Raw genomic sequence first — 26,646 nt, 5'->3', positions numbered from 1 at the left:
TAATGTGTCAGAAAACTATGTATGCATGTAGGTTCTTTGAAGAAGAGCGGATGAACATGTGGAAGTCAGAAATGGAGTCTGCCACCACGATCCTGCTTCTCTCCCCAAATGAACATGTTCTACCCTGTTCAATCATGTGAACAGAAGTTGGCATTCAGAAATGTAATGACTAACAAGAGAACAATGTTCAGAAACTGAAAAACCGATATTATTTAATGTTAGATAATCTCATAGTTCAGCCTTATTCTCTCACTGCAGAATTTGTGAACCACCTTGCTCAGTGCAATCCACCAACCATTGTACTGTGACCTGTGAGGTGTTTGCTGCATGCCCAACATTACAATCAGAGCTATGGCGCAATCGAACACAGAAGATTTATCAAGCTTCCTGATAAACCTCAATGGGTCACAAGTTACACAGGCCTGCCTTCCCCTTTTCTAGCAGGCAATGTTTTAGCACTCTTGATTCTCTGCTGTCTAGATGTGCATGTTGCTTCTCTGCCACTGTAGAGAAACAGGAGCAGAACTAGCACAGACAAGGAAATCTGCAAAGCTTACCTGGGTGTGTGTGTGTGTGTGTGTGTGTGTGTGTGTGTGTGTGTGTGAGAGAGAGAGAGAGAGAGAGAGAGAGAGAGAGAGAGATGATAGAATGAGCTGGTTTTTCCCCCAGGAGACTTGCACACTCCCATTTGTGGGTCTGCAGGAGAACCACTATTTGGCTGAGGCCGACAGAGAAAATTGCCTTTTGCCAAACAGTCCCTGGTTGCTTGTACACAAGGATTTCCCCAGTTTTATTTCTTAGCTGAATAATGAAGTGCAGAAATATACCGTTATTGGCATATGTTGCACCTTTACTGAAAGAGCAGATTTTCTTCCAAGTAGGCTTATAGGGATTAATGTTAAAGGCCGAATATTAAATATAGCAAGCCTATGACACTAATCTACTTGAACAATAAAAACTGAGGCATGGAAAATGAAATCTCAGAAATACTGAATATGTTTCTTCATTAAAAATAACTTTTTAATTAAACCATCCAATTTAATGTTTTTATGTGGCACTTTAGTTTTGAAGGTGAAGTGATGTAGAGACAGCTGACAAAGAAATTATAACTGCAATTCCTTGGTGAAAATGTTAATGACAGCAAAATATTGTTTAATTAGATGATTGCAGCATCTGGATTAACACTCTTTAAAAGCGATGTTCCTGTGCTTGTCTGCTTCTTCACACTTTACAGACATTTTGTCATCTCTAGGTCATTAGGAAAGAATTTTTAATGGTTTTTCTAGAAGGAAGCAGTTCGAGTTACATCTAATTAGATGACAATAATAAGCCCAACACATGCAGTAGCTAAATATATACATAATTAACCAGCGAGGGCTTGTACATCACAGAGTAAAAAAGTGGAAAATGCTAAACAGGAGAAGAAAAAAGGAGGGGGAAGAAGTGGTGCTGAATTCGTTACCTGAATATGTCAATTTTGCACTAACGTGTTAAGACTCCTTCCCATTTCAAATAAAAAAAAGATTATATCTTATCCACAGTCTATGATTTTCAACTAACTATATGTGTGAATGTTCCTTTTTACTAATTAAGGTTTTGACAGGTTAGATGTTGTAGTTAACAAATACTTTCCATCTTTATAGCACGTTATTTCAACAAAGTCCTCGTGCTGCTTTTATCATTTTAATTTTGGGCATACAAGGAATATTGTTTTTAAGTAATTTATTTTAAATTACTGGTATCTAATGCCATTAACCAAGTTCCTAAAAACGACTGAAGTATTGAAATCAAACATAATTATAGATACTAACTTCAACCACCTGGTTTATTTCATTCTGATTTGTGCGTGTTTAACGGATTTGTATAAAGTTTAAACTGGCAATATATTGCTTGCTGCTCGGAATAGAACAGTTTCTATTCATACAATAAATATTTTTCACTATCCAATGAGAAAAGATATATTCAGTCAAAGCAGTAAACTCATCTTTTCCTCCCTTTAAATCAAGGAATCCCTGAGACTGGAGTGTAGAAAGAATAATTTATAAAACAGACGAGTCAGAAAGTCTTGTGTCTACAGAATGAAGACAAAAACCAGGGGCAGGGAGAGTATAAAACTTAGGCTGACTGATAACTAGCAGAGTGCCATGTTTACCTTTGGAAAAAAACACACAGAGCTGTAAACATGATGAAATATGTCTAGTGACAAGAGGGGCAGCAAAGAGGTGAGGACCTTAGGAGCAGAACAAACTGGTGAGAAAGCAACTGGGTATGCTTGTCAAGACAAGAGTTTAGAGACTCAGAAGGACAAGACTGATTCCAACTTACAGATACAGTTAGGGAAGTGATTAGACTGTTGCATTATTCTGATGTTGTGAATCCCCATCCAATTAATTACTTTTATTGTTATTAGTGAACAGACTTTTGCATTTCAATGATCTAGTAAATTGTTTTTAAAATAATTAAATTAACGCCTGAAGAATATTTGCTGGTACCAAATAAATCAATGGTATGACTGGCAAGCAAGGTGGATATTGAACAAGACTGAAAGCCCAATCCTATGGTCCACGCCGTGGAGCACAGTCGCAAATGAGCCATAAGGCACATTTGCAGGGCTTACCGCCGAGCTCCTGCTGGAGGTGGCTCAGCTCCGGCCGGCACTGAGCCACCGCCCAGCGGGCGCCCGCATTCCACAGCTCGATGGTGCCTGTGACTGCTGGGCTGCGCAACGGGGAATGAGGGTGTTCCCGGGGGCGGGGGAGAGGCATTCCGCGGAAGGAGGGAGGCATGGTTAGGGGCATTCCCGGGGGCAGGGGAGAGGCAGAGCCGAGCTCTGCAGGATCCAGGGTGCTCGGGTAGGGCTGCTCGCCCTACACGAGTGCCTTCACTTTAACGGCGACCAAACAGTCACCGCTAAAGTGAGTAATCGCATTGCTGGACTGCTTCCCTTACTTGGGGGAAGGGGACGAACGTCCCCTTTTCCCGAGGAGCCTCCCGCAGTAGCACGGGAGGCTCTGGATCCGGTGGGAGCCCTTTGTGGAGCCGCTGGGTCCGGGCAGCTCAGGATGGGGCTGTCTGTGTCCTCAAGTTCATGAATATCATTTGTGAATGTGATGTTATATTTCTATCCAGCTTCAAGTCATGAGAAGAAAAGAAAATCAATTTGTTGCAATACATCTTATTTATACCTCAGTAACTTCCTTTGAGTTGAATGAACACAGATCCACTCCCTACCCATTGTTAACTTTCATGACAGAAATGGAAGGTATCCTGTATCCTGCAGGGGTGTTCAGGCCCTGAAGGTCTCTGCCAAGTATGGGAACATTTCCTTTGCCTTGGAGTAAGCCCTCGTCATCCGAATGGATCTACTTGGACTTGCAACAGCTGAATTGTGGACCTGGGAAGCTGGATCAAGGCCTGGAAGAGAGATAGGATGCTGGTGGCATTGCCGCCGCCAATATGCCCCATTCCAGGGCTTGTTCAGCGCCCCAGTTCCACCCTGTTCCTACCCTTCCTCATTAGACCATTAGTCAAGCAAAATAAAAATTTACATAAGCATAGAAATTGTACAAAAGGTTTTGTGGGATTATACAATTTAGGCATGTTCACAAAGATACTCGTAGTAACAGCTTGGAAAACAGAGTTTGCAGTGTCCCAGACACTGCAGCGCAAAGAAACAGCCACTTCAAGCTTGGCTGAGTTATATCTTCATATTCTCACATGCATAGCTTGCGAGGACAGGAAACAGGGCAGCCAAAGATGGTTGCTGAAGTGGAGCAAGGGTGACCCCTCAGGGCATCAGCCCTTCCAAGCCTGCCCCAACTTGAACCAAGGCGCTTCTTTCTGCTTCAGAGCAGAGCCACCATCTTGGCTGGGACTCACGTGTTACCCCCTCCAGGCCCGGTACGCAAAGTAGACCACCCCCCTGCCCTGCACTTGCTGTATTACTCTACACTGGTTTGTTTTCTAGAACAAATCCTGACAACAGGTGATGCCATTCATATTGAATCATGGCACTTTATTATAGTGTTTCACTTGCAGGTTTGGTTATCAGGGACTGAGTTCCTTGTAAAAGAGGAACTTATTTGCCCCATGAAGTTCTTCAAAATATTTGAACAGGCATCTCTAGAAATATGGCTCCCTCTCCATCCCCATAAAATATTTGATGATGGCTAATTAAAAGGTCAATTTTTGATACGCTTTCTAAAAAATGAGAACTACTATTTGAAGGAGAAAAAGGGTTCTGGAAGGTAAATAATCAAAGATAATTTCAGAGCACCTCTGTCTATTTTTTAGTGAAATTACCTGCCTTCTAGTGTATTGACCAACCTTCAGTTCTTTCAAAGAAAAATAATGCTGAATGTTCTAGAATACTTGTGTCATCCTACTGATTTATTGAAAATGTAATTGTACTTTTCATGAACTGCATAATTATGTCTACCAAGTCATGCTGCAGTGGCGACAGCAAGATTAAATCAATATGTTCAACAGTCTACTCTAATTGAAAATGTACAAGATTTTACATAAGATTGGACCACAAATCCTACCGGGCTGCCCTGCTTGAGGAACACCAGCATAAACCGCTTTATGGCAGTTGCAAAATACATTTCAACAGTGTGCAGAGTTGCATGCTGGCAGAGTGCCATTGGGTAGGCCAGAGCCTCCTTGCCTGCACCAGTGGATTGGAGAAGGCCCACCGACACAGGTAGGATGGCAGGGGAGGCAGGACGGGGCAGGGGAGAGCAGAACAGGGTTGGGTGGTAGGTAGATCAAGTCCACAAAGGGGGCAGATTTGACATTAGCAGAGGCTGCCAAATCCTAACCCCTTTCCTTGTCCCAATCAACCTTCATGGGTCAACGTAGACTTCCACCAGCAATATCACTGGTGCAGGTTCGAGTTGTCCCACTGGGCCAGCAAGGGCTTACCCCAGGGGAAGAGAACAAACATTCCTTTCCACTGAGAAGAACTCCTGAGATCAACCCAACCCCTCTCCCCCGGATTCAGTGGGTGCAGTGCTGGCATTCCTGCATCACCACACAGTGAAATAAGTAGGGTTGGGCCACACATCTTGTTTTAAAAAATCGGTGGAGTGGGCTAGCTCTGGTGCTGGGCCCGCGGTAATGGTCGCAGACGTGCCTGATGGCATGTTTGCAACAGTGCTCTGGATCGGGCCCTGAATGATCTAAAGGCTCGGACTGGCTCTGCCAATTCAATCAGTCAGCTCTTTTCCTGCTTGGAATTCCTTGATGAAATACACATATGCTCTAAAACCTTTCCAGAACAACTATACTTCTACACTGCCATTTTAGCCTCTCCCATTATCAAGCTCTTCCATATCCCTTGACTTCTCTCTTTCTACATTTTTGAAAATGTATGACCTCTCTGAGAATGAGTCATTTAACTCCAGAGTTTTCCCTGGCCTAAATAAATGTGCTATGAAATCCTTGGTTCATGTATTGCCTTAGGGCCCAATCCTATCCAACTTTCCAGCACTAGTGCAACCGCAATGCAACCCCAAGGTAAGGGAGCAAATGTTCCCATACCTTGATGAGGCCTCCAAGACTGCCTCCCTACCACATGATGCAGCCCTATGCATGTGCCTACACAGTCAGTCATGAAGATTATGTCCGTGAAGCTCTTTGAACATTCTGCAGCACTATTTAAATGTCATGTACTTTAAAATATGAATACAGACAAAAAAGGGGAAGATAACATGATTGTATCATGGTCAGTGATACTAATATTTAAACATTCACAAGACACAACAAACGCACGCATTCGCATGCTTGTACTGTCTTTAGATGTCCAATTTTTCCCCCCTTTGCCTCTAAACTAAAACACAGCAGAGTTTTCTTCTACCCAGATAATGTATATTAAGGTTTATGTTCTTTTGGGCACAATCATAACCAACTTTCCAGCACTGACATAGCTGTGCCAATGTGGCGTGGGGAGTCTTGGAGGCCTCCTCAAGGTAAGGGCATGTTTGTTACCTTACCTTGGGTCTGCATTGCAGCTGGGTCAGTGTCGAAAAGTTGGTTAGGATTGTGCCCTTTGTCAGATTTGATGGTCATGAACAGAAAAATAATCCTATAAATTTTGGAAATCTTATATGTATCAAGTTGGTGTGTCTGAATAAATTACAATATTACACATCAATTAGTGACAAGCATTACTAATATTCACCTTTCTCATTAATACACAAAGACAGCTTTAAATCTTAGTTCTAATTTTAAACTTCTAATCTCATACATTCCAGTTCAAAGTACAAAAAAAAAAAAAAAAAAAAGATGCTGCAGTTTAATCATAACACCACCCAGGTGATATCAGTACTAGGCAGAATACTACTGTTATTTTGCTGTCTAGCTGCTGTTGCTAAGAATGACGAAGTAGCGAAATTACATTTTCCCATTATTATTTCCAGACACACACAGGCAATGGTTTGTTGACTCTAATAAAGCTTCAGACAAAGCTGTCAGCAGAAGAAATGGCAGAAGGAGAGCAAAGAACAACCACCAGCACAATAAATAAATCTGAAGCCTGGGTGATGGGTTGTGCATTTTCCGATAGAATTTAATGTGAAATTTCAAAAAACTATCATAGAGCTGCAGCTGAATTCCAGAGGGATAAGTGTATTCTATCAAGTCATGGTACTCAGAATTTTGACAAACATAAACATATTATGAAGGATTAAGGAGATGGAAGACTTACCTGCTATAGTATTGAGAAACATCAAATACTCAAAGTTTGAAATCTCCCGTCGCTGCCACCTCTGAGTCATGTTGGAAGATTTATAAAGTTGACGAGGAGTGGCCAGAGAAATTCGTCTAAAAATTAGATTAAAGAACACATATGCTAAGTTTTGCTTCTTTGCAGACCTTGAGGACAGTCTACTTACTAACATTATCAAACTATACCATTTACTAATTTTTTCCACTTTTCATTGGCAAAGAGGATACTTCTTATTAGAAAGACACTATCATTATTAAAAAATTATCATAACTATAACTATTATAAAATAAATATTCAGATGCCACTTTACCCCTTTCCCAATGCAGTGTCTCACCATATTTTCACAATAAACTTTAAAACTTTAGGATAAAAAGATAATGGTAAATGGCAGGGTTTGAGCCTATCTGTGAACTCCCCTTCTCAATGGTGCAATGGCAGGGTCAATCATGAATGGGAAGCTTCTTCTCTCCAGCAGGCAGGTCAGTTGCATAGACTTCCTGAGGGGGAGGGGCTCCCATGATTCCCCAAACTGTGGAAAAGCCTTGAAAGGACTCTCTCCGCTGTAATGTGTAGTTCATGAAGAGTAGTTTCCTGGAACGTCCACACTGGAACTGGAGATGTAGTCCATCCACCTCAACACACAGATATCACCTGTTGGCACTGGAAAAACTTTGGCCTACAGTGAGCAGGGCTTGCCAAGGTAAAGATAGGACTACCGAGAGATCTCCTACTCTGTTGTCCTACTTGTCCTGTTGCCCTTAAGGATGACCCTGTTGTCCTTTTATTTTTGTTTTTTTTGCAGTGACTCAGATGACTGCGGGTGAGCAGACTGACCCTGACATGGCACCACTGAGAAGGGGAGTTCACTTAAACCCTTCCATTCTCCAGTGGTGCCATCATAGGGTTAGTCTTACAAATGGGAAATACCTAAGCTGTACAATCTCAAGGGAGGGAAGAACCTGAGTCACTAGCACCTATGCTCTGCAACATGAGCCTGGCAAATGCAGCACCTTGCAAAGCGTAGGAGTTCAATTCCTCCGAGAGTAGGAATTGATTTTATAGTGTCTAATGAAAGTGTGAGGTGAGCTCCAAGTGGCTGCCCTGCACACTGACTCTAAGGAAGGGAAGGCACGGAACGCTGCAGTGGCATCAGCTCCTCTAAGATAGTGGGCAACAATCCCCTGTGAGGGAGAGAAGCCTTGTGCCCAGTAAGCCTCAACAATGGCTTCACAAATCGATATGGTCGAGGGTGAACTTGGTGGCTCTGATTAGGAGATCTATAGGACACAAACAAGGCCTCAGTATGGCAAAATGAGGAAGTGCGAGACAGGTAAAAGCTCACTGCTCTGTGCACATCCAGGTTGTGCCACTCCCTCTCCCTAGGATAAGAGGGACTGGGTCAAAAGGATGAGAGAACCACTTCCTCTGAATGGTGAAATGAGGAATTAACCTTGGGAAGGAAGGTGAGATTTTTTTTGTTTTTGTTTTAAATCTTGTGCCTCTCTAATGACTTAATCAGTCTGTTCTTACTACAGCACGACAATGACAGAGCTGAGGTTTGAACTGAAACACAGCGAGACAGATAGCTCTCAGCTCCAGAAGACTGATGCTTTGAGACACCTCCTGAGGGGACTAATGACCTTGAATCAATCTGCCATTTAGATGGGCCCTCCAACCCAATAGGCTGGCATCTGTGGTCAGGATTGCTTGTTGCAGTCCCACAGGCTCACTCCTTTGGACAGCTGACCACTATACGCCACCACTGCAAATCCCTCTTCAGGGATGGTAGAATCAGAGCATGAATTTCTTCTCTGTCTTCTTTGAGTGGGGCTGAAGGAACTTCTGAAGAGTTCCGGTGGTGATGGGACCCAGACTGATCCTGCCATGGCACCACTGGAGAATGGGGATTCTATTCTGCAATATCAATTCTGAATATGAATTAGGGGCATGCTCCAGATATGCAGAACTGTGTTATTGGTTGGAGAAGGTGTGATCAGGGCTAAATTTGTTCCAATCATAGAATATTAAGTGTTTCTGTAGTCTTTAGTTTACAGAACTTAACTTTGCCAGGTTCTCTATGAATTTGACTCTATAGACTCTTACAAGTCAATCAATGAGACGAACTGGAGGAAGGCTGTGGGTGCAGTGGCATCACTAGGATTTGCATCACCCTGTGCAGGAGGCCTGCGGATCACCCTATGTAGTGGGCGAGGCAACGCCCCACGTGGTGGGCGTGGTGATGTACCATCGCCCTGCCCCCACTGGTTTTTTGGCTGTACCTTTTGTTAGAACACAGATATTTCAATGTGGTTTATTTCATTGCATTCTGCATGAAATTAGGCATTGATTGATATGTAACATGATGGCATTAGTCCTCCAAACTCTGATTTTAGTGATTTTGAAAACTTGTAGAATCACAAACACACACACACCCCATGTCAACTTACTAACACCTTATTGCAGCAGTTCTCAAACTTTTAAGTTGAAGCCTCTTTTTTGTCCTTCTTAGTGGAGGGGGAGAGGCTGCCTTCTGGAGCATTTGTTGCACTCCAGCTCCATCAGATCAGGATGATTCTGGTATCCTCACATTCCCCTTTGCCTGGCCTGACCAACAGCCAAGGCACGTCTGCCTACTCATGAGTAAACGTGACCATGTGGCTGAGTTTGCTTTCCATAGGGCTCCATAGACTCGCAGCTGGGAGGCAGGGACCTCCTCGGGTGTTTTTTTGGGGCTGCATTCATTGGAGTGGGACCATTCAGGTGTCGTTGGATTTCTCTCAGCCTGCCCTTTCCGAACTACTATGGCAATTATGCCTACTCGGGAGTAAACGCACAATACAGCTCACTTTCACTTTCCTTAGGGATCCATGCATTTTTTCCTTCCGGTGTTTTGGCCATAACTTTTGAACGAAAGGAGCGATTTCAATTCCGTTTTTTGCATTGCACTGCACTGGGAATTCTGCATCCAATGGTATATGGCATGATGGGGTAGCCCCTAATGTCGTGATGTTAGCGCGTCACCCCCCGGGCACGTCACCACCCAGCGCGTCACCCGGTGCAGCCCGCACCCCCTGCACGCCCTAGTGACACCACTGTGTGGGTGTCAGTACAAATAAGCAAGAGCTAGATTCCTCTGCCCCTCAATTTGCCGTCCAAGACATGGGAGAGGGTGTGTGCTTTACTCTCCACGAACCAGCTCTGGAATGAACAGAATGAAAAACTGCACATCAATCAGCTCTGAGAGGGAGGAAGGTCTGAAACTACAAATCTCTGCTCACAGAAGCTGATTTGTGATCATACATGCATTTCTTCCTCCGGTATTACATGGGCATATATAAGTAAACTGTGTCTATGAGTGGTTAATTGTACAAGAGATCTACAAAATGCTGCCAGATTACACCCTGAAGAAATATTCTAACTAATCTAAGGCATACGATGGCACAGCAACATGAAAAGACAGATATTTGACAAGAAAATTGTGTTGTGCTGCTCATCCCAAACAGCTCACTTCTGTACTGACCTTTTTTATTACATTTTATTCCCAAAGGTAAAAGTCTTTTTTTTTAGAAGCGTCAAAAGAAAACATGCTTTTGTTTTTATTTTACAAAAGTAAACAAGTAGGTTGTAGAAAATACTTTCAATACATGCTACAATTCTTGCAATTTCACAGTTACAAAATTGTTCACTTACAACATAGAATCCACTTCTCAATTAAAATGTTAAATATTGCCTGATTTAAATGAATTAAGAGGAGTACATTCCAGAATCCTTTCTAATAGTCAGTCAAAAAAACTGGAATGCTTATAGAACTAAGCAAATTCAAATTCAGAAACAATATTAATAATAACCCAATCCTATCCAATGAGAACTCACAGGATGCAGGGCTGCCAGGACAAACCTGTCCACCTTCCAGGCCTAATCTGCTCACCTTCTGACTCCATTGCTGTCCTCCTTTGCTCCGTTCCACCCCTCCCTACTCTCCCCCAACTTTGCCTATCCTTGCACTGCACAGTGCAGAACTTAACTTCTTTGACAGGTGTCCTCTACTATGCTGGCATGCACGGGAAGGCTCTGGTCTTCCCGCCAGTACGCCTAATTGTAACACCGTTGCAAAGTGCTTTACAGTACCCTTGACAGCTCACATCAGGAGACCACATGCTCTGCCAGTGCAACCCTTAGATAGGATTGTGCCATAAGTTATAGAGACCATGTGATTAGCTCCTGAAATATTGGACTATAGTGCTGTACTTGTTCAAGCTAAATACAAACTGAATCTCAGCTAATAAGGTGGTTGCAAAAAAAAAAATCAAAACTAAAAATAACAGCTCTGGTTTCAGTAAAAGAATACATATTTTATCCATGTCAAATTAAGAAATTGTTCTCTTACAATACAGCCTTCACATAAAATGCTGACAGCCCAGGAAATTCAAAGGACACACGAGAAAATGCTTAGAAAGAAAGATCATAATGAAAAACTAAAATTATTGTGCATGTTAAAAAATGTTCAAATAGCTTCTAGGTGACCAGCTGAAAGTGTATGCAAATGATTAGTTATTATTTGGGATTGCATAGGACAGCAGCAGTATATGGGGAAAAAGCTCAATTTTCAAGATGCCTTTTGTATGTTAAATCTGAATATACATTAGCATAGCTTCGAACACAGAGAGATGTGGAATTCTTTTGTTTTGTGTGGAACAATAACTTATAACTGCATAAATATTTTACTATTTCAGATCACAGCACAGCATACATTGGTTAGCTTGTCTCTGAGGCTGCCTCACAAGACTTTCCAAGATTGTGACTTGAAGTCAATGATTCAATCTCCTGGCAGAGTACAGTGGAAGATGAAGCTCATTATGCTCAGGCCTATTCGTTTTCACTTCTAGGCATAACAAAATTTGTGTATTGAACAGAACATATACTCTATCCCACCAAGTCCAATGCCTTCATTTACAATCCAGTCTTCTCAAGCAAAATATGTGTTCTGCTGTCAGCTGCTGCTGAAAAAGCACTGTAAGGAGCTTTCAAGCAGTGCTCTGAGTTACATGATGATGGCAGAAAGGCCAGAGCTTTCCTGTGCACCTTGTCAGCTCTCCCATGCCTGCTGGAGTGGCTAAGTCAGGAGGAGAAGCAAGGGAGGACAGAATGGGGTGGGAAGGGGGCATAATGGGGGTGGGGAGGCTGTGGGAGGGGTGGATCTGGCAGCGATAGCACATGCTGGATCCTATCCCCCTTTCCTGCAGCCTTCCGCTCCCTTTCTCTCCTTAGATTTGGAGTAGCAAATCGCTAGCGCAGGTCCATGGAGACCAATTGTAGAGTGGGAGACTTACAGAGGTGTAAGGGGATTGAAATCCCCTTTCGCCTCTGAAGCCCCCCAAATCACTCCCACCATTTTTTGTGTAGTTGCACCACGGGAAGGATATGACTGGACTGTTACTCTTCTAATATTTAAAGATAATTGAAATGGCTTTTTGATACAATTCAGAATTTATTTCTCAAAAAAGTACAGAGAACATTGCTGGAGGCTGATCACTATGTTATTTACATGTCTTTAAATGTTGCTGCACATCTTTACTTAGCCTTAGGGTGGGACAGTATATAACAAGACAGCTTAAACACAAACATGATGTTTTGTATTTTAGCAGCCTTGGGGGCAAATTACCATTAGACCACAAATCTTTGATTCGGTAAGTAAAAATTAGTCATTGCAAGTAATTAATTAATCAAACCATTTGAAATTATGCTTTATGCAAAAGAAATACACTGTCAGAAATCGCATGCATAATTAAATTTAATATTTGTATGTATAGATAGCTGTAGAGCAGATAATATTGCTCCACACACAGTAAGAAGGAACTAGGGCAACCTACTTATTTCTAGGTATTGCTTGCATCCCATAAGGGATTTTATTTTTTGTATACTAACCTCTGATTTGCTGGAACATGTTGCAAAACAAATTTCTTTAGAAAGCTCCCTGGTAAGATCGATGAAGAGATTCAGAGAGTGTGAATTACTGTGGCAGAGTCAAATAAATTATGCACAGTAAATTGGTTTTATGCCCGTATGTTACAGATATTGTAGGAGGGACACACTGCTATGGCATTTTGCTAAATCTGCCCAGCTTTGATCAAATCATACTCTCTTTCAGAAATGCTACCATGAAAGTGTAATTAATTAATCAATTCCTTCCTTCCTTCCTTCCTTCCTTCCTTCCTTCCTTCCTTCCTTCCTTCGGCAGTATCTCAGCAGACCAAATAATTACACTGAAGAGTTTTGGGGGACTATGTCCTATACGTCTAAGAGTTAACAAAATCTTCCAGCTCATGGCCAAACTACTTATGAAGTTAAATGCAACAGTGTGTAGTCCTAAACTTAAATTTACATCTGTATAGGAGAAACACTTGACCATGATTTAGACTGAGACTGCAGGATAGAAGCAGAGAGTATTTAACTCTTTGTTATTCAACACAGTTTCCTCACTGAAATTTGCCTATTTAACCCTAACAATCTCATTTTAGCAAATGGCACTTTTATTGATCCTTCTGCCTAGCAGTGATTTTCAATGGGAAAATAGTGCAGAGACAAAGGCTTAAATATCCTTTACCTCTGTGCTACAGTCCTAATCCAAATCATGGTAAGGTACAGCTGCTCTCTATAAGTAAACCTAAGCCTATAGCTATATAGTGACACATTTAGCATGATGTGTACAGTACTTCGGCCCTAAAAGAGGCTTACATCACTGTGAATATTTTCTGTAATGATTTTTTTCCACTACAATAATGACAGAAGAAAACTTCATATATATTCCACTCAATTTTCCTTCAAATATTCCCAGTTCAGTTGACAACAGACATCAATGAATAGTCATTTTCTATATACAAGCAGAACATTTACATGGACGTGTAGGTTTGAATTGACAGAAATTCCCTTATCAGAATTGGAAATAATCCTATTTAATTATAGCTAAGTGAAACATTCCTGAACAGGAAGCCATCTGAAAGTGAACTCACAAGCTGCACTTCAGTGGTACTACTTGAAAGTAATGCACTTGTTTTGTGTCTATAAGTGACACATGAGAGATGTTCCACATAATCAGATTTTCACGTATAATCATCACATGACAAGCTTGTGTGTAACCCACTCTAAATGAAGCTGTGACCAAACAAACAGAAAAGAAATTAAACTACATTACCTTGCTTGTGGCAAGCCATAACTGGTTCCCACTCCAACACGAGGCAAGCTGTACACAACTTTTTTCACTGTTGCTTGGTCGGGAAAATTGAACATCACAGAAGCTGCAGTACAAGAGTAATTCAGAAGTCAGTAAAATAATTAAGCGAAAATGTGATTTTGTGTGCAAAACCAGAATATCAAGAGATGGGGCCAAGGTGGAAAGCACATTAGAGAGCATGTGCTTTTGAAGCAGAAAGTTACAGGTGTGATTCTTGACATCTCCAGGTATTGCTGGGAAAGACTCTGGATTGAAAACCTGGAACCTGGTCTGTGTAGATGTGGGGGGGGGGTGCTTACTTGGGCAGGATGAGGAATGATGAGATACATGTGCTCTGGGATATGAAGAACAGAGAACCTGTGCAGAGTTGACAGCTGGTTCTTCCAGCAAGTCATAATGTGCGGAAACACCACTCTCGAACCTCACTGGAGGCCCCAGCAGCTACATCATTAGCGGTCCCTCTCTGTGGCTGATGCTGTGCTGTGGCGAGATGCACACAGCCTGCCTGCTAGCTCCTGGAAGGAGGCTGCAAGCCTCATACAGCAGGGTGTGATGCTGGTGGCATTTACTGCAATCTACTCCACCCCCTCAGCAATTGTGCTCAATTGGACACTAGGCAGATAGATTGAGACAAGCCTTCAGAACTTTGCAAAACAGGACAGTGTGAGTGAGAATAAGAGAGAGGGAAGTAGGACTGAGAGCAGGGAGAACTTTAAGAGGGCCAAGAAGGTGGAGAGAGTAGGATCTTCTTGGCTCTATACTCTCTTGAGTATATACTGCAGGGACCGGTGAGAACACATAAGAACATAAGAGCCCTGCCGGATCAGGCCTAGGGCCCATGTAGTTCAACTTCCTATATCTCACAGCAGTTCACCAGATGCCTGTATCTCACAGCAGCCCTACAAGACCACAAGATACTTGCCACCTCCATGTATCTAGCATTCTATTTACGCTCACATCCCCCAGCAAAGACACCGAACTGCAAATGGGTTTAACTTGTACTACTTTATTAAACACAGTGACCAATTTTTAATGCAGGAAACCTACTGAATATATCTTCCCCCCCTCGCCAGTCTCGGGTAGGTGAAAAACTGCCATCCACAGCCAATTTTGATGACAGAAAAAAATTCCTACTTGGCCCTCATAATGAGTGACCAGCTAATCTCAGACTGTACATACGCATCATGGCTTATAATCTGTGATGGAGTTTTCCTCCAGAAATCTGTCCAATTCTGTTTTAAATGCATCTAGGCTGGATGCCATCACCACATCCTGTGGCAAGGAGTTCCACAGACCAATTAAATGCTGGGTAAAGAAATATTTTTTTGTCTGTTTTAACTCTTTGGACACTCAATTTTAGCAGATGTCCCCTGGTTCTGGTGATGTGTGAGAGGGAAAAGGACATCCCTCTATCCACTCTGTTGATCCCCTGCATAATTTTGTATGTCTCAATCATGTCTTTCCTCAGGTTCTTCTTTCCTAGACTGAAGAGCCTGAAGCGCTGCAGCCTTTCCTCATAAAGGAGGTGCCCCAGTTCAGTAATCATTTTGGTCACACACTCCCCAGAGGACTAAAGAAGCTCAGCAGGGAGTTGAAGTCCAGCCTGAAGAATAGAAGAGCCACCAAGGAGGAGAGTGTATGATGAAATACATATAACTCCCTCTCCAAGGTACTTTCTGAGAAAGAAAGCTGGAAGCTTTCCACAGATTCCCCCACAGATTTCTGCAAGCTGTGCAAAAACCAGAACCAAAAACCAGACAGGATTTGCACCAGACACCTGGTGGGCAGTACATACCGCCCCCCTCCCCCCCGGGACTGATAGTAGACAATGTTAAGCCAGATGGAACACTGCTCCCTTCTGGCACACTGGGCTGCTCTGCTCACTGAGAGTGAAAACCTCCAGCCTGTTCCTAGCCAGCAAAGGATACAGTGTGGGTCGTGTGCCCCGCTGTGCCAGCACTGGTTAGGATTGAGCTCCCTGTATAGGACTACAGAACAAAGATGCAAAGTATTTCAAAATCTACCAATTTCCAATCTACCAATCTACCAAAGTATGGGGGACCCCAGATCCACAAATCTTGTGTCTGCGTTTCAATTATCTGCAGATGCAGGCCCCCCCCCACTCCGCCCCAGACTCTTCTGAGCCTGATTAGAGGCCATGTGCAAGAATTCTGACTGACAATGACTAAAACGAAGGGCAGAGTCTATCCACTGCAACTGCTATTACTCAACACAGTTGTCTTCCTTCCCTCTCCTCCGATTCTTTGGCTGTAAAAGCATAAGCGTTAATGAAATGCTGTGCAATTTACATCTTGATTTGCTGTTAACAATAGATATTATTTTAAACATTGTATGAAGACATACTTTGTACAAAAAAACATGACAGAACATACTTCTATTTGCCATGAAGACCTCCAAGGCTGTATTCTGAAGAAGATAACGTCTTGAGAAAACTGCCCGAATTTCACTAAACATCCATTTTCCATGGAGGCCTTCTGTATAGGCAAGAACCTACAAAGGAAAAAGAACACACAGAGAGCTGATGTTGGAGCCACAAAAAAATTTTTAATTTAGGACATCCTTATACACAATTTTTCTTGGTACTCTAGAGCACGGTTTCTCAAACTATGGGTTGGGACCCACTCAGTGGGTCGCAAGCCAATTTCAGGTGGGTCCCCATTCATGTCAATGTTTTATTTTTAGTATATTAGATTTGATGCCAACATGGTATGTGACTACATTTGGGTACATCTGTACTTTTAATAGGCTACAATGTATATGCTTTTAACAATGATAGTAAATGGGGCTTACTCCAAGGTAAATGTGGATAGGATTGCAGCCTAGGATTGTTAAAAAATTTTTCCTGCTTGATGATGTCACTTCCGGCCATGATATCATTTCCAGGTTAATGACATCATTTCTGGTGGGTCCTGACAGATTATCATTCTAAAAAGAGGGTCCTGGACTAAAAAGTTCGAGAACCACTGCTCTAGAGGAATTATTCTGCTATGGTACGTTACTACGGTGGTATTCAGAGTACCCCTTCCATCAACAAAAGCACATGCCATGAATTGCTTCATTCAACTCAATACAATTTTACAGTATCACAGTTTCACACTAGGCACAGACAACTTAAGTGAAAATGATTCCAATTTAACAATTGAAGGAAGACAGAGAGCTCCTGACTCAGAGGCTATATTTCAAAACATTTGTTCAATCTATAGGACTTTCTATTTCACTGAAGCTATTGAATTTATTGTCAACCTGCGAGTACAGATCTGGCAAAGCATCTGTTTGCCCCTCATCATACTATTACCCTTACAGATGGTTCTAAAACATTCAGTACATTCAAGCCTTTTTGGAGGACACCCAGAGAAGAGGCTGAAAAAGAGGAATGTCTGGCAAATTCTGGACAAATGGTCAGTTGGTCCCCAAACCCAGCTTCCACCTAGCTCCACAGAACTTCAATTCCTCCCACTCCAATGAAATGCTGCCCTCCAACAAAGCTTCAACTTTCCTTTAACCACCTTTCTATTTTGCTCTTCTCTCCCCCACCTCTCATGAATGCATGTTTCTCATTGGCTTTCCTCCCTTGGATGGAAAGTATTGGCTTAATTCTTTCAGACAAATGGGACATTGCAGTATAAGAACATAAGAACAGCCCCACTGGCTCAGGCCATAGGCCCATCTAGTCCAGCTTCCTATATCTCACAGCAGCCCACCAAATGCCCCATTGAGTACACCAGATATGCATCATTTCAGTATGCATCATTTCAATCAAATATCCTAATAATTGATACAAAATATCAATTTTTTGTTGAAAAGCGGTATATAAGCACTGTTAATAATAAATAATAAGGGTTCTGGGACATACAAAGAAGAAATTAAATATCCAGAATATTGAAAAAATCACCATAAAATAATTTTGAGAAAAATACGAACAAGCAAGACCACGGTAAAGTTCAGTGAATGCCAAATCTGCTCCCTTTCTGTGAATCACTAGACATTTTACTTGGGATGTAGTGCACTTTTCTCACTTCTACATAGCAATTCTTGACAAATGTAGGTTTGAAAGAAAATGAAAGATACAAAATGTTACATGTAAATTCATTTGAAAGGCAAGTAAAGTTCAATTTGCTGAGCTGTGTTAATCTTTCAGATCTACACTTTGACTGCAACAACTGGGAATGGCAGAAAATCATTATCACATACAGGTATGCCCCGGTATACATAAGGGTCCTGTTCCATATCCCCTGCTGTTAATTGAAACGGCGGATACTGGCAAAAGCTCCGCCCATCCCTCCACAGGCTTCCACGGGCCTTTAGGTAGCTTCCCCAGCAGTGGCATCGCTAGGAGGGGTGACCTGTATAGCCTACTTCTAAAACCAGGAGGTATACCCATCATGGATGTAAACTATGATGTAACCTATGTAACCATCTTGTAACCCAATGTTTCTCAAACTGTGGGTCGGGACCCACTAAGTGGGCCGCGAGCCAATTTCAGGTGGGTCACCATGCATTTCAATATTTTATTTTTAATATATTAGATTTGATGCTACCATGGGATGTGGCTGGATTTGAGGAAATGTTACAGACCTGTAATTTTAAGAGGTGGAGCCTATTTATACGCATGAGTTCCGTTCCGTGACTTGGTTAAGAAATTAAGTGATTAAGAAAAAACGCATTTTGCTAAATTCCATAGAGTTAAGCAAATACGCTGCAGCCTGACACTTGGGACTGGAAAGAAACTAAGGCAGCTGTTAACAATCCCCTCCCCTCCACTCCTCTGCCTCCTACTCAGCCCTCCCCATTGCCAGCTGTCCCACTTCTTTCACAGGTGGGATGCTGAGCTTTTAAGAGTCCAGTCCTATGCGTTTCTACTGAGAAGTAAGCCCTATTGTAGTCAACGGGGCTTACTCCCAGAAAAGTGTGGAGAGGATTGTAGCCTAAATCTCATGCTTTGCTTGCTGGACTGTTTTGTTGGTGTAGGCTGGAACAGGGAGAGCCTGCACCATCTTCGGGGGGGGGGGGTGGAATTTGGCAAACTCTCCCTGGGTTTTTTAAAGCAATCCCCTCTGTTGTTATAGCACCTGCTCCTGTGTGTGTGTGTGTGTGGGGAGAGAGCGAGGGGGAGAGCGAGCTCCACCTTTCTGCACATGCTCTGGCTACAGAGGTTTTCCGCCTCCCTTCCCCTCCTCAGCCTCTTTGCTGGCTCAGGGGCTCCAAGAGTGTTACTGTTCCTTCGCAAGGAGAACCTCTTCCATGGCTCCAGGGCTATTCCCTGCCTGTGTGAGTGTTTTGCAATGCCTGGAAACAGATGGAGATGCCAGGGTAAAGGAGACAAAAGTGTGTTCGACTTTCAGTTTCCCCCACCCCATTTTCATTGAGACAAATCTGAAGATTAAAAAATCTGTGGATAAATAGGTTGCACCTGTACTATGTATGTTCTTTTAACAATGATAGTAAATGGGACTTACTCCTGGGTAAGTGTGGGTAGGATTGTTAAAATTTTTCCTGCTTGCTGATGTAACTTCTGCTCATGACATCACTTTCGGTGGATCCTGACAGATTCTCATTCTAAAAAGTGGGTTCCAGTGCTAAATGTGTGAGAACCACTGATGCAACCTATGATGGAATTTTCTTCCATAAAATTGTTCAATCCCCTTTTAAAGGCATCTAGGCCAGGTGACATCACAATATCCTGTGGCAAGGAGTTCCACAGATTATTTACAAGCTGGGTAAAGAAATATTTTCTTTTTTCTGTTCTAACTCTCTTGACACTCATTTCAGAGGATGTCCCTTAGTTCTGGTGTTGTGTGAGAGGGAAAAGAACAACCCTCTATCCATCCTATGTAGGGCCACTGAGAGCTGGCATTGGGCCCAGGAAGTCTGATTGAGCCTCTCCTTCCTCCAAACCAAATGTTACTACATTTCTAAAACAAGTTTTTAACTGATAGTTATAACTTACCATGAGCACAATTGAAACTAAATGAAAACATCAAGATGGGATCATTTCTTTACTTTGGAAAGTGCTGCTGCATTTCCTTTCTTCTACCTCAGCAAAGTCATCCTCATTTGCTTTTCCTTCTAATAATAATTCAGGGGCATCCAAAGACTGGCTTTCACCATCTCCCTCATTACTATTGTGGTGATTTTGAAACAAAGCCCAAGTAAAATAAACTTGCCCGGCCTTATTTTGATTTTTCATTTCCCCCCTCTTTTCTCTTCTGTGCTCCAGGCTTATATTTGTTCTCCATATGTTAATTTCACCTTCAAACAATGCCAAAACACAAGTAGACTTTATCGAAGGACATATGTTCTAGATACACACTGAACTAGAAGAAGTGGTGGGGCTGACCCTGGGAATTCTGTGAACTGAATTGGATGACCTACTACTTCCCATGCATAATTTTATATGTCTCAATCATGTCCCCCCTCAGGCACCTTTTTCCAGACTAAAGAGCCCCAAACTGCCTTAGCCTTTTTTTCATAAGGGAGGTGCTTCAGCCCACTCATTATTTTGGTTGCTCTCTTAAAGTAGTTTAACATAGCAAAAGAAATACAAGAGATGGTTTTCTGTTTCATAGGAGCTGGCAATCTAATATTAAGTTGGCAGAGTGGTTGTTTCAGAACAGAAAAAGGGAACTAGGGAAAACATGAAAGCTTGGCGCACACCCCTACACCCTTATGTATTGCTACAACAGGGACAGAGGTAGACAGCAGCCACCCAATGAAGTAATAACAGTTTTGGCTTAGTATTTTTAAACCTTGGGTAGAATCTTGAACTTGGGTATATAGGATTATTGTCTAAAAGGACCACAATGATTTCTTTATTCAAGCCTGAGCATACGCATGACAACCAGAGATATCACCTAGTGATTTCTCATAGTCTAGCTATCATGCTTCATATAGAACATGCTACGCATTAAAGTTAACAGTGATGATTTAAAGATTCCAGGTAATGGAGAATTCACTGGATGTATTCCAACAATTATCCTCGCTGTTTGAACTATGCCACTTACTCCAGAATGAACTTTACTCACTGAACATTTAGGCACTGGATCTGGCAAGCCCTTTGTCTGTTAGATTAAAGGGCTTTCTTGCATCCAATGTCTTCTCTTGTATACATAATTACACACTGATCAAGTCATCTCATAATATGCTTTGATAGCCTTTTAGTTTCCTTTGATATATGATCACTTAATACCATATACCTGTATGCAAAACTTGAGGCAATCCAAAACAATAACCCTTGGACTTTCACCAGTTTCTATGTAAGGTATTTTGTTATTGCTAAGAATGCTAAATACTTAGAAGAAATTCGACACACACAAATGGATTTAAAACATTAACAATGTAGGTCTAAGAATGTATGATACTCTGGTTGTCACTGCAGCAAAACTGTCTTTCAGTACAATTTTATCCTCAAGATATGGCAACATATTGCCATGTATATTGGCACAATGATAGCCCCACCAACATAGAAGTCCACCCGATGACAAACGAACCATGGATGCTGGCACAATGCTAGCAGAATTCCACTGTGAAATAGCTCAGATGTCGTGCACTCACTGGTGCAAGTCTGCCAGCAGAGAGGCCAAAACAGGGAGGAGATTGAGACATGACATGGGAGGGGTGAGGAGGAATGTGCCCTAACCACCCTTCAGACAAAGGACATGCCCACGACACTGGAAAAATGCTATGCCAATGACAGAGCTGGGACAGATAAGAGTAACCCCTTAGGGAATGATGGGGAATGGAAAAACATCAGAAAATTGCACCTGCCGGTACTCCCACCCCACTTACTTTCTTATGATAGAACATGGTGTATTTGGAAATAAATTAAAGCACATCAATTCCAATACAAAAAAAACATGGCAGGGAGAGTACAGCTCACATGATCAGATACACAGTGTGGGGATATGCTCCACTGGTGTCATCCTTCTTAGACCCAGGAAAAAAAGAGGTAGAAGTGGGGGTGGGAATTGATGAGGCCTCAGAGTTCAGCAGTGGGGAGAGGGTTACTTCACTGTTATTCCTCCTCCATCTATCTCCTGGTTCCCTCTCTGGGCTTGTGCCAGCCCTATGGCAGCAGATACTGAGCAATCCTAAAGTAGCCTGTATAGACACCTCTCATCACCAGCCCTTACTGACTTATGAAGACCTGGGCCTCCCCCTTCTTGGGCTGACCCTCTTGTTTTACCTGGTCCAATTCTGTGCTCTGGGTGAGAAGGCCCTCATCCTGTGACGAGCAGCCAAGCCTGCACCTGGTTGGCCTGGGGTCCAGACATACAACCATGCATTGGATGTATGGTATTCCCCCACAAGGGCTGTGATGTGACAGCCGGAGTCCCCAAAGATGGTGGGGCAGGTCCGGAAGCAGGCATTACACACTCTGCATTTCTCCTTGTTCCCCACAGGCAGCTGTCTCATAGGTAAAAATTTTGAAGACTACAGACTGTCTGAGGTTACCAATGTGAGCCCAGCTGTTATTTTGAGAGGTTGCTGACCTACCCCCCCTTCCAGTCAGGCTGCTGTGTCTTTGCAAACTGCATGACAGACAGCAAACCAGCAGCCAGTCCTTACTGGCACCTGTTACTTGGCTGCCTATTGGATAACATGCAATGGCACAACAGCTCAGGTAGAAGGAAATGCTTGGCAGCCCCACTTGAGTGTGTCCCTTTCAGATGCTGGTCTATTACTGATACTATTCCTTGGATGCTCTGCTCTCCAGCATCTGCAACATCTTCATTCTTGGGGGGCACTCCTCCAAGACAATGAGCCCCTTGAGCTCTGGTGCCATGGTATATGGCAAGAAGTGGCAGGGAGACAGGAAGGGTAACATACTGACAGCCACTGCACAGGTGCAGGGGATGGAGCAAAGGACAAGGTGTTTGAGTGTGGCTAGATGGGTGGGTCACTGAAGTAGATGCTTTGTGTCAGTGGTATTCAAACTGGGGCATCATGACACCCCAGCCTCTGGCCTCTGCCCCCTTAAGGGGTGGGGGCAGCCAGGAGACAGAGGGAAGGTAGTGGAACGATCCGCAGGATTGCGCTGCTCAGGGGGGCTGCAGGGGCTTGGGTGCACTTGCCCAAGCCTCCTGCAGCCTCCCAGGGGCGCGGGGAGCCCTGCACAACCTTCTGCAGGGCTCCCCAGGTCGGGAAATGTGAAAGCGGAGCGATCGAACCCCGCTCCACAAAACCGGAAGCGGAATACAATCGTTCCGCTTTCCCTTCTGATGGGGCTGCAGGGACTGGGGTGCACCCTCCAGTCTCTGCAGCAGCTGTCCCTGTGTGGGGGGAGCCCTGCACGAGCGCCTGCAGGGCACCCCAGGTCAGGAAAAGGGAGAGCGCTCCACTTCTGTGGAGGTAGAGCAGGTCACTCCACTCTCCCTTTCCCTGAACTGGGCCACCTTGCAGGCGCTCGCGCAGAGTGCCCTGCACACAGGGACGGCTGCTGTAGGGACTGGTGAGTGCATCCCAGTCCCTGCAGTCCCCTGAGCAACGCAATCCTGGGGATCGCATTGCTGCCTTCTCCCTGCCCCTGCTGCTTCCCCCCTGCCCCCACAAAGACTTACTTCGGGTTTCAAACTCCCAGAGAGTTTGAAACCCCCCCCCCCTGCAGCTTTATGTCACACCTACCCAATGACTGGCCTCCTAGTCAGGTGTGCCTGTTTCCAGTGACGCAAGTGGTTAAATGCCAGATGAGGCAGTCTTTGCTTGTCTCCGACTGTAGTTGGGTGGTTGTGGAGTAGCTGGTGTGGATTTTAGACCTACTTCTCCTCTTTTTTTTGTTCCCACCATGAGTATTTCTGGTCAGCCATGCAAAAGATGAGTACCTTGCGAGTTAGGGTCAGTCCTTTGGTTGGGCTCAAACCCGACTTCTCTGGCTTTCAGCCTATGTCTTTGTGCAGTGAGCCACCCATACCCTGCTTTACCTGAGTGATGTTGAGGCTCCTCTTGTGATTCATCCCAGTCCTTTCCTGGCAAAAGAGTTCTTGCCATTTGGCAGATGCTCCCTCAAGGACATAAACCCTTGCCATTGAAAGATTTGTGTGCTTGTTCCACCTGGCTGCCCTCTGCCAAGGGAGTTATTTTGCCACCCTTGCTCTGCTCTGTTCAAAATGGTATTCTTTGAATGTAGGTATTTATGTGGGTGGAATAAGGGAACTTGAAGCTTAGGCAGGGATTTCTAGCAGGCCTTTGAGTTTGCCCCTTTATTACTGACATAACTATAACTCTTGGGGGTTCTATGACATCCTTGTGTCAGGGTGTGTGGGGGGTGTCCATGGGGCATCTCCTCTGCTTGGTGGGGGTGCCTGTTGCTGTGTTGTTCATTCCTAGTGGTTAGCAGGGGAGTGCCTCTCCCCCATTACTGTCTGCTAATTATTCCTGTGCCTGCTCCCTCTCCTTGCTCAGTTCACCATGATGGCACCTCTATGACCACCAGCATTAGTGCCATCATGCTGACAACAAGCCAATGTCAGGATGTCCTTCCATAAGTGATGGGCTGTGCTGGAGTTCCCATCAACATTGGGGATGTTACTAGGAAGGGCTGTGCCAGTTTTATTGGAAGGGCTGTATTGTCATGGAGTTGCCTGGACAGGTTTAGGATACGACTGATATTGTGCCAGCTTCTGTGTGCCATTGTGTAATGTCTGAATAGGGCAGACAGGTATTCACCTGGAAATACAAGGCTACCAAAACTCAGAGAGCTACATTAGAGAGCTACATCAGATGTGGAAAAAAAAAAATACTTAGCATGCAATGTGCCCATGTTTATTTGGAAGAAAATCTGGAATAGCACTTATTACATAAGACTTATTCAGACATTATGAAACCATGGGCATTGTCTACTGCTCACCACAATTTTGAATGCACTAGTGAGCCTAGCTCCCTCATCTGCCTTGCCCTTTAGCCCTGGCTTTCCTCATGGACATTGTGGACCTACCTGTAATACTCCCCTTGGAGAGCATCTGTCACTGCACACAAACTTTTTCCACAGGCAGAGCAGGGGACAGAGCTACGGAGCATGCAAGTGCAGGACTTGCTGGCATGCTCAGAGGTGCAGTGGAACCATGGAAATTCTCCAGTTTCATAAGGTCTTCCCTATCTGGAAAGTCTCTGTGAAGTACATGTATTTCTGGTATGTACACTAAATATCTATAAAGGGCAACACACAAACATAAAGAGGTAAATACTGTATAATATAGTTTTCTTTTTCTATTTAAGATGGGGATAATATACATTTAAATTTTCCTTTAAAGAAGAAGGGAAAAAAGCATTTTGTCTGATGGGAAGTTCATACATTAAATAGCAGCTCAGGGTCTGATTACCACACTGGATACCAGGAAGGAATTTTTCCCAGGTCAGGATGCCTGTGACCCTGGACTTTCTGTTTTGCTTTTTCCTTTAGTGTTTAGGCATGCAAGTAATCCTGAGTTATTTTTTATAAACACCTTTCTTGCTGCCTGGTACACTGTGGTCTGGACTGGGCAGACAAATTGGGACTGGATGGGATGGTCCTGCCCTGTGACAAGGGGTTAAATTACATAATCTTTTAATTCCTTCAAATGCTGTATGGTGGTACAGTGTAGTTCCCTCTAAACCATGGTTGGAACATCTAAGAAAAGTATGTTTCTTCCCACCAGAATCCTCCCCTTTCTCCCTTCAGTTGTCGGGAAACTCTGGCAGCGGCCCTAACTATTCTTAGTGTAAAGCCTTAAGACAGGCTCTGAAATCCATTCTGAATGGCCTCAAGGAAGCGATTCCCATGCCACTGAGGTAACAAGAGAAGGATTATACAGAATGTTCTGTTCTGGGATAGATACATCTATACATAAAACTAATAGTGATGGATGGATTGGTGTAGTCTGAAATTCAATACATACACTGTATTTGAATATGGATGAATGACAAAGAAAGTTGTTCATGCTGAATTATACAGGTGAGGGTATGAGCAGACAGAGGAGGAAGAGTCTCTATCCCTTTCTTTTCTTTTACCCATGTCACAGGCAAACCACCAGAATGGAGGTGATTCATTGCGAGAGGCAGTACCTCAATATCAGTAGGTCTGATTTGATGGATCCAGTAGTATGTCTTGGCAAGCCATGTCCACAGTGGTGGCTCACTAAAAGACCTGTTGCTGCCACAGGCCCCTTAGACACAGGACACAGAACATCTTCATTTCAATCATTTTTTCCCTGCTATGGAAACTGGAATGTAATATTATTCCTCTGTAGCTGTGTGAGCATAAAATCACTAATGCTGCCATAAGAGGATATCAAACTTCAGCAACTGAAGGAAGGGCCAAAACCAACCCCACACTTCCATCTGATGATTAAGTCTTCTGTCACCATCTGACACCTCTTACAGTTTTATAAGTGTTATCCATTTTAAGCTTTTCAAGGGATGGGGTTATACAGAATATGAATAAATCAATTAATAAATAGTATGACTTTAGATTTCTACAATTTATATTTCTGTTTGATTAATCTGCCATATGGGTACAAACAGAAACAACAAAAGTGCATTAACCAATTCACTGCTTGTCTTGAACACTGTTTCACATTTCCCCTTGCTGTGACTTCTGTCACCACTGTGTGCCTTCCATATCTTGAAGATTGCATAATACAGACTATGAACAGGTTTGAGAATTCAGATCCAAGAACTAAGGCAGCTCCATTTC

At 43.3% G+C, this 26,646-nt stretch overlaps 1 protein-coding gene across 9 annotated transcripts in view; it reads right to left on the bottom strand.

The window, feature by feature from the left end:
• The window catches only part of NBEA (neurobeachin), a 472,923-nt gene that overhangs the window by 83,630 nt on the left and 362,647 nt on the right, over positions 1-26,646 (bottom strand). For all 9 annotated transcript variants that reach the window (XM_066621990.1, XM_066621993.1, XM_066621995.1 and 6 more), the window contains 3 exons: positions 16,352-16,469; positions 13,920-14,022; positions 6,707-6,822 (listed from right to left, as the gene is read on the bottom strand). In XM_066621990.1, the coding sequence (XP_066478087.1) occupies positions 6,707-6,822; positions 13,920-14,022; positions 16,352-16,469 (337 nt within the window). The remainder of the gene's footprint in view (positions 1-6,706; positions 6,823-13,919; positions 14,023-16,351; positions 16,470-26,646) is intronic.

This window comes from Tiliqua scincoides, chromosome 3 (assembly GCF_035046505.1).
Source record: "Tiliqua scincoides isolate rTilSci1 chromosome 3, rTilSci1.hap2, whole genome shotgun sequence".
NCBI lineage: Eukaryota > Metazoa > Chordata > Lepidosauria > Squamata > Scincidae > Tiliqua > Tiliqua scincoides.
This window is presented reverse-complemented; position numbering and strand designations above follow the sequence as displayed.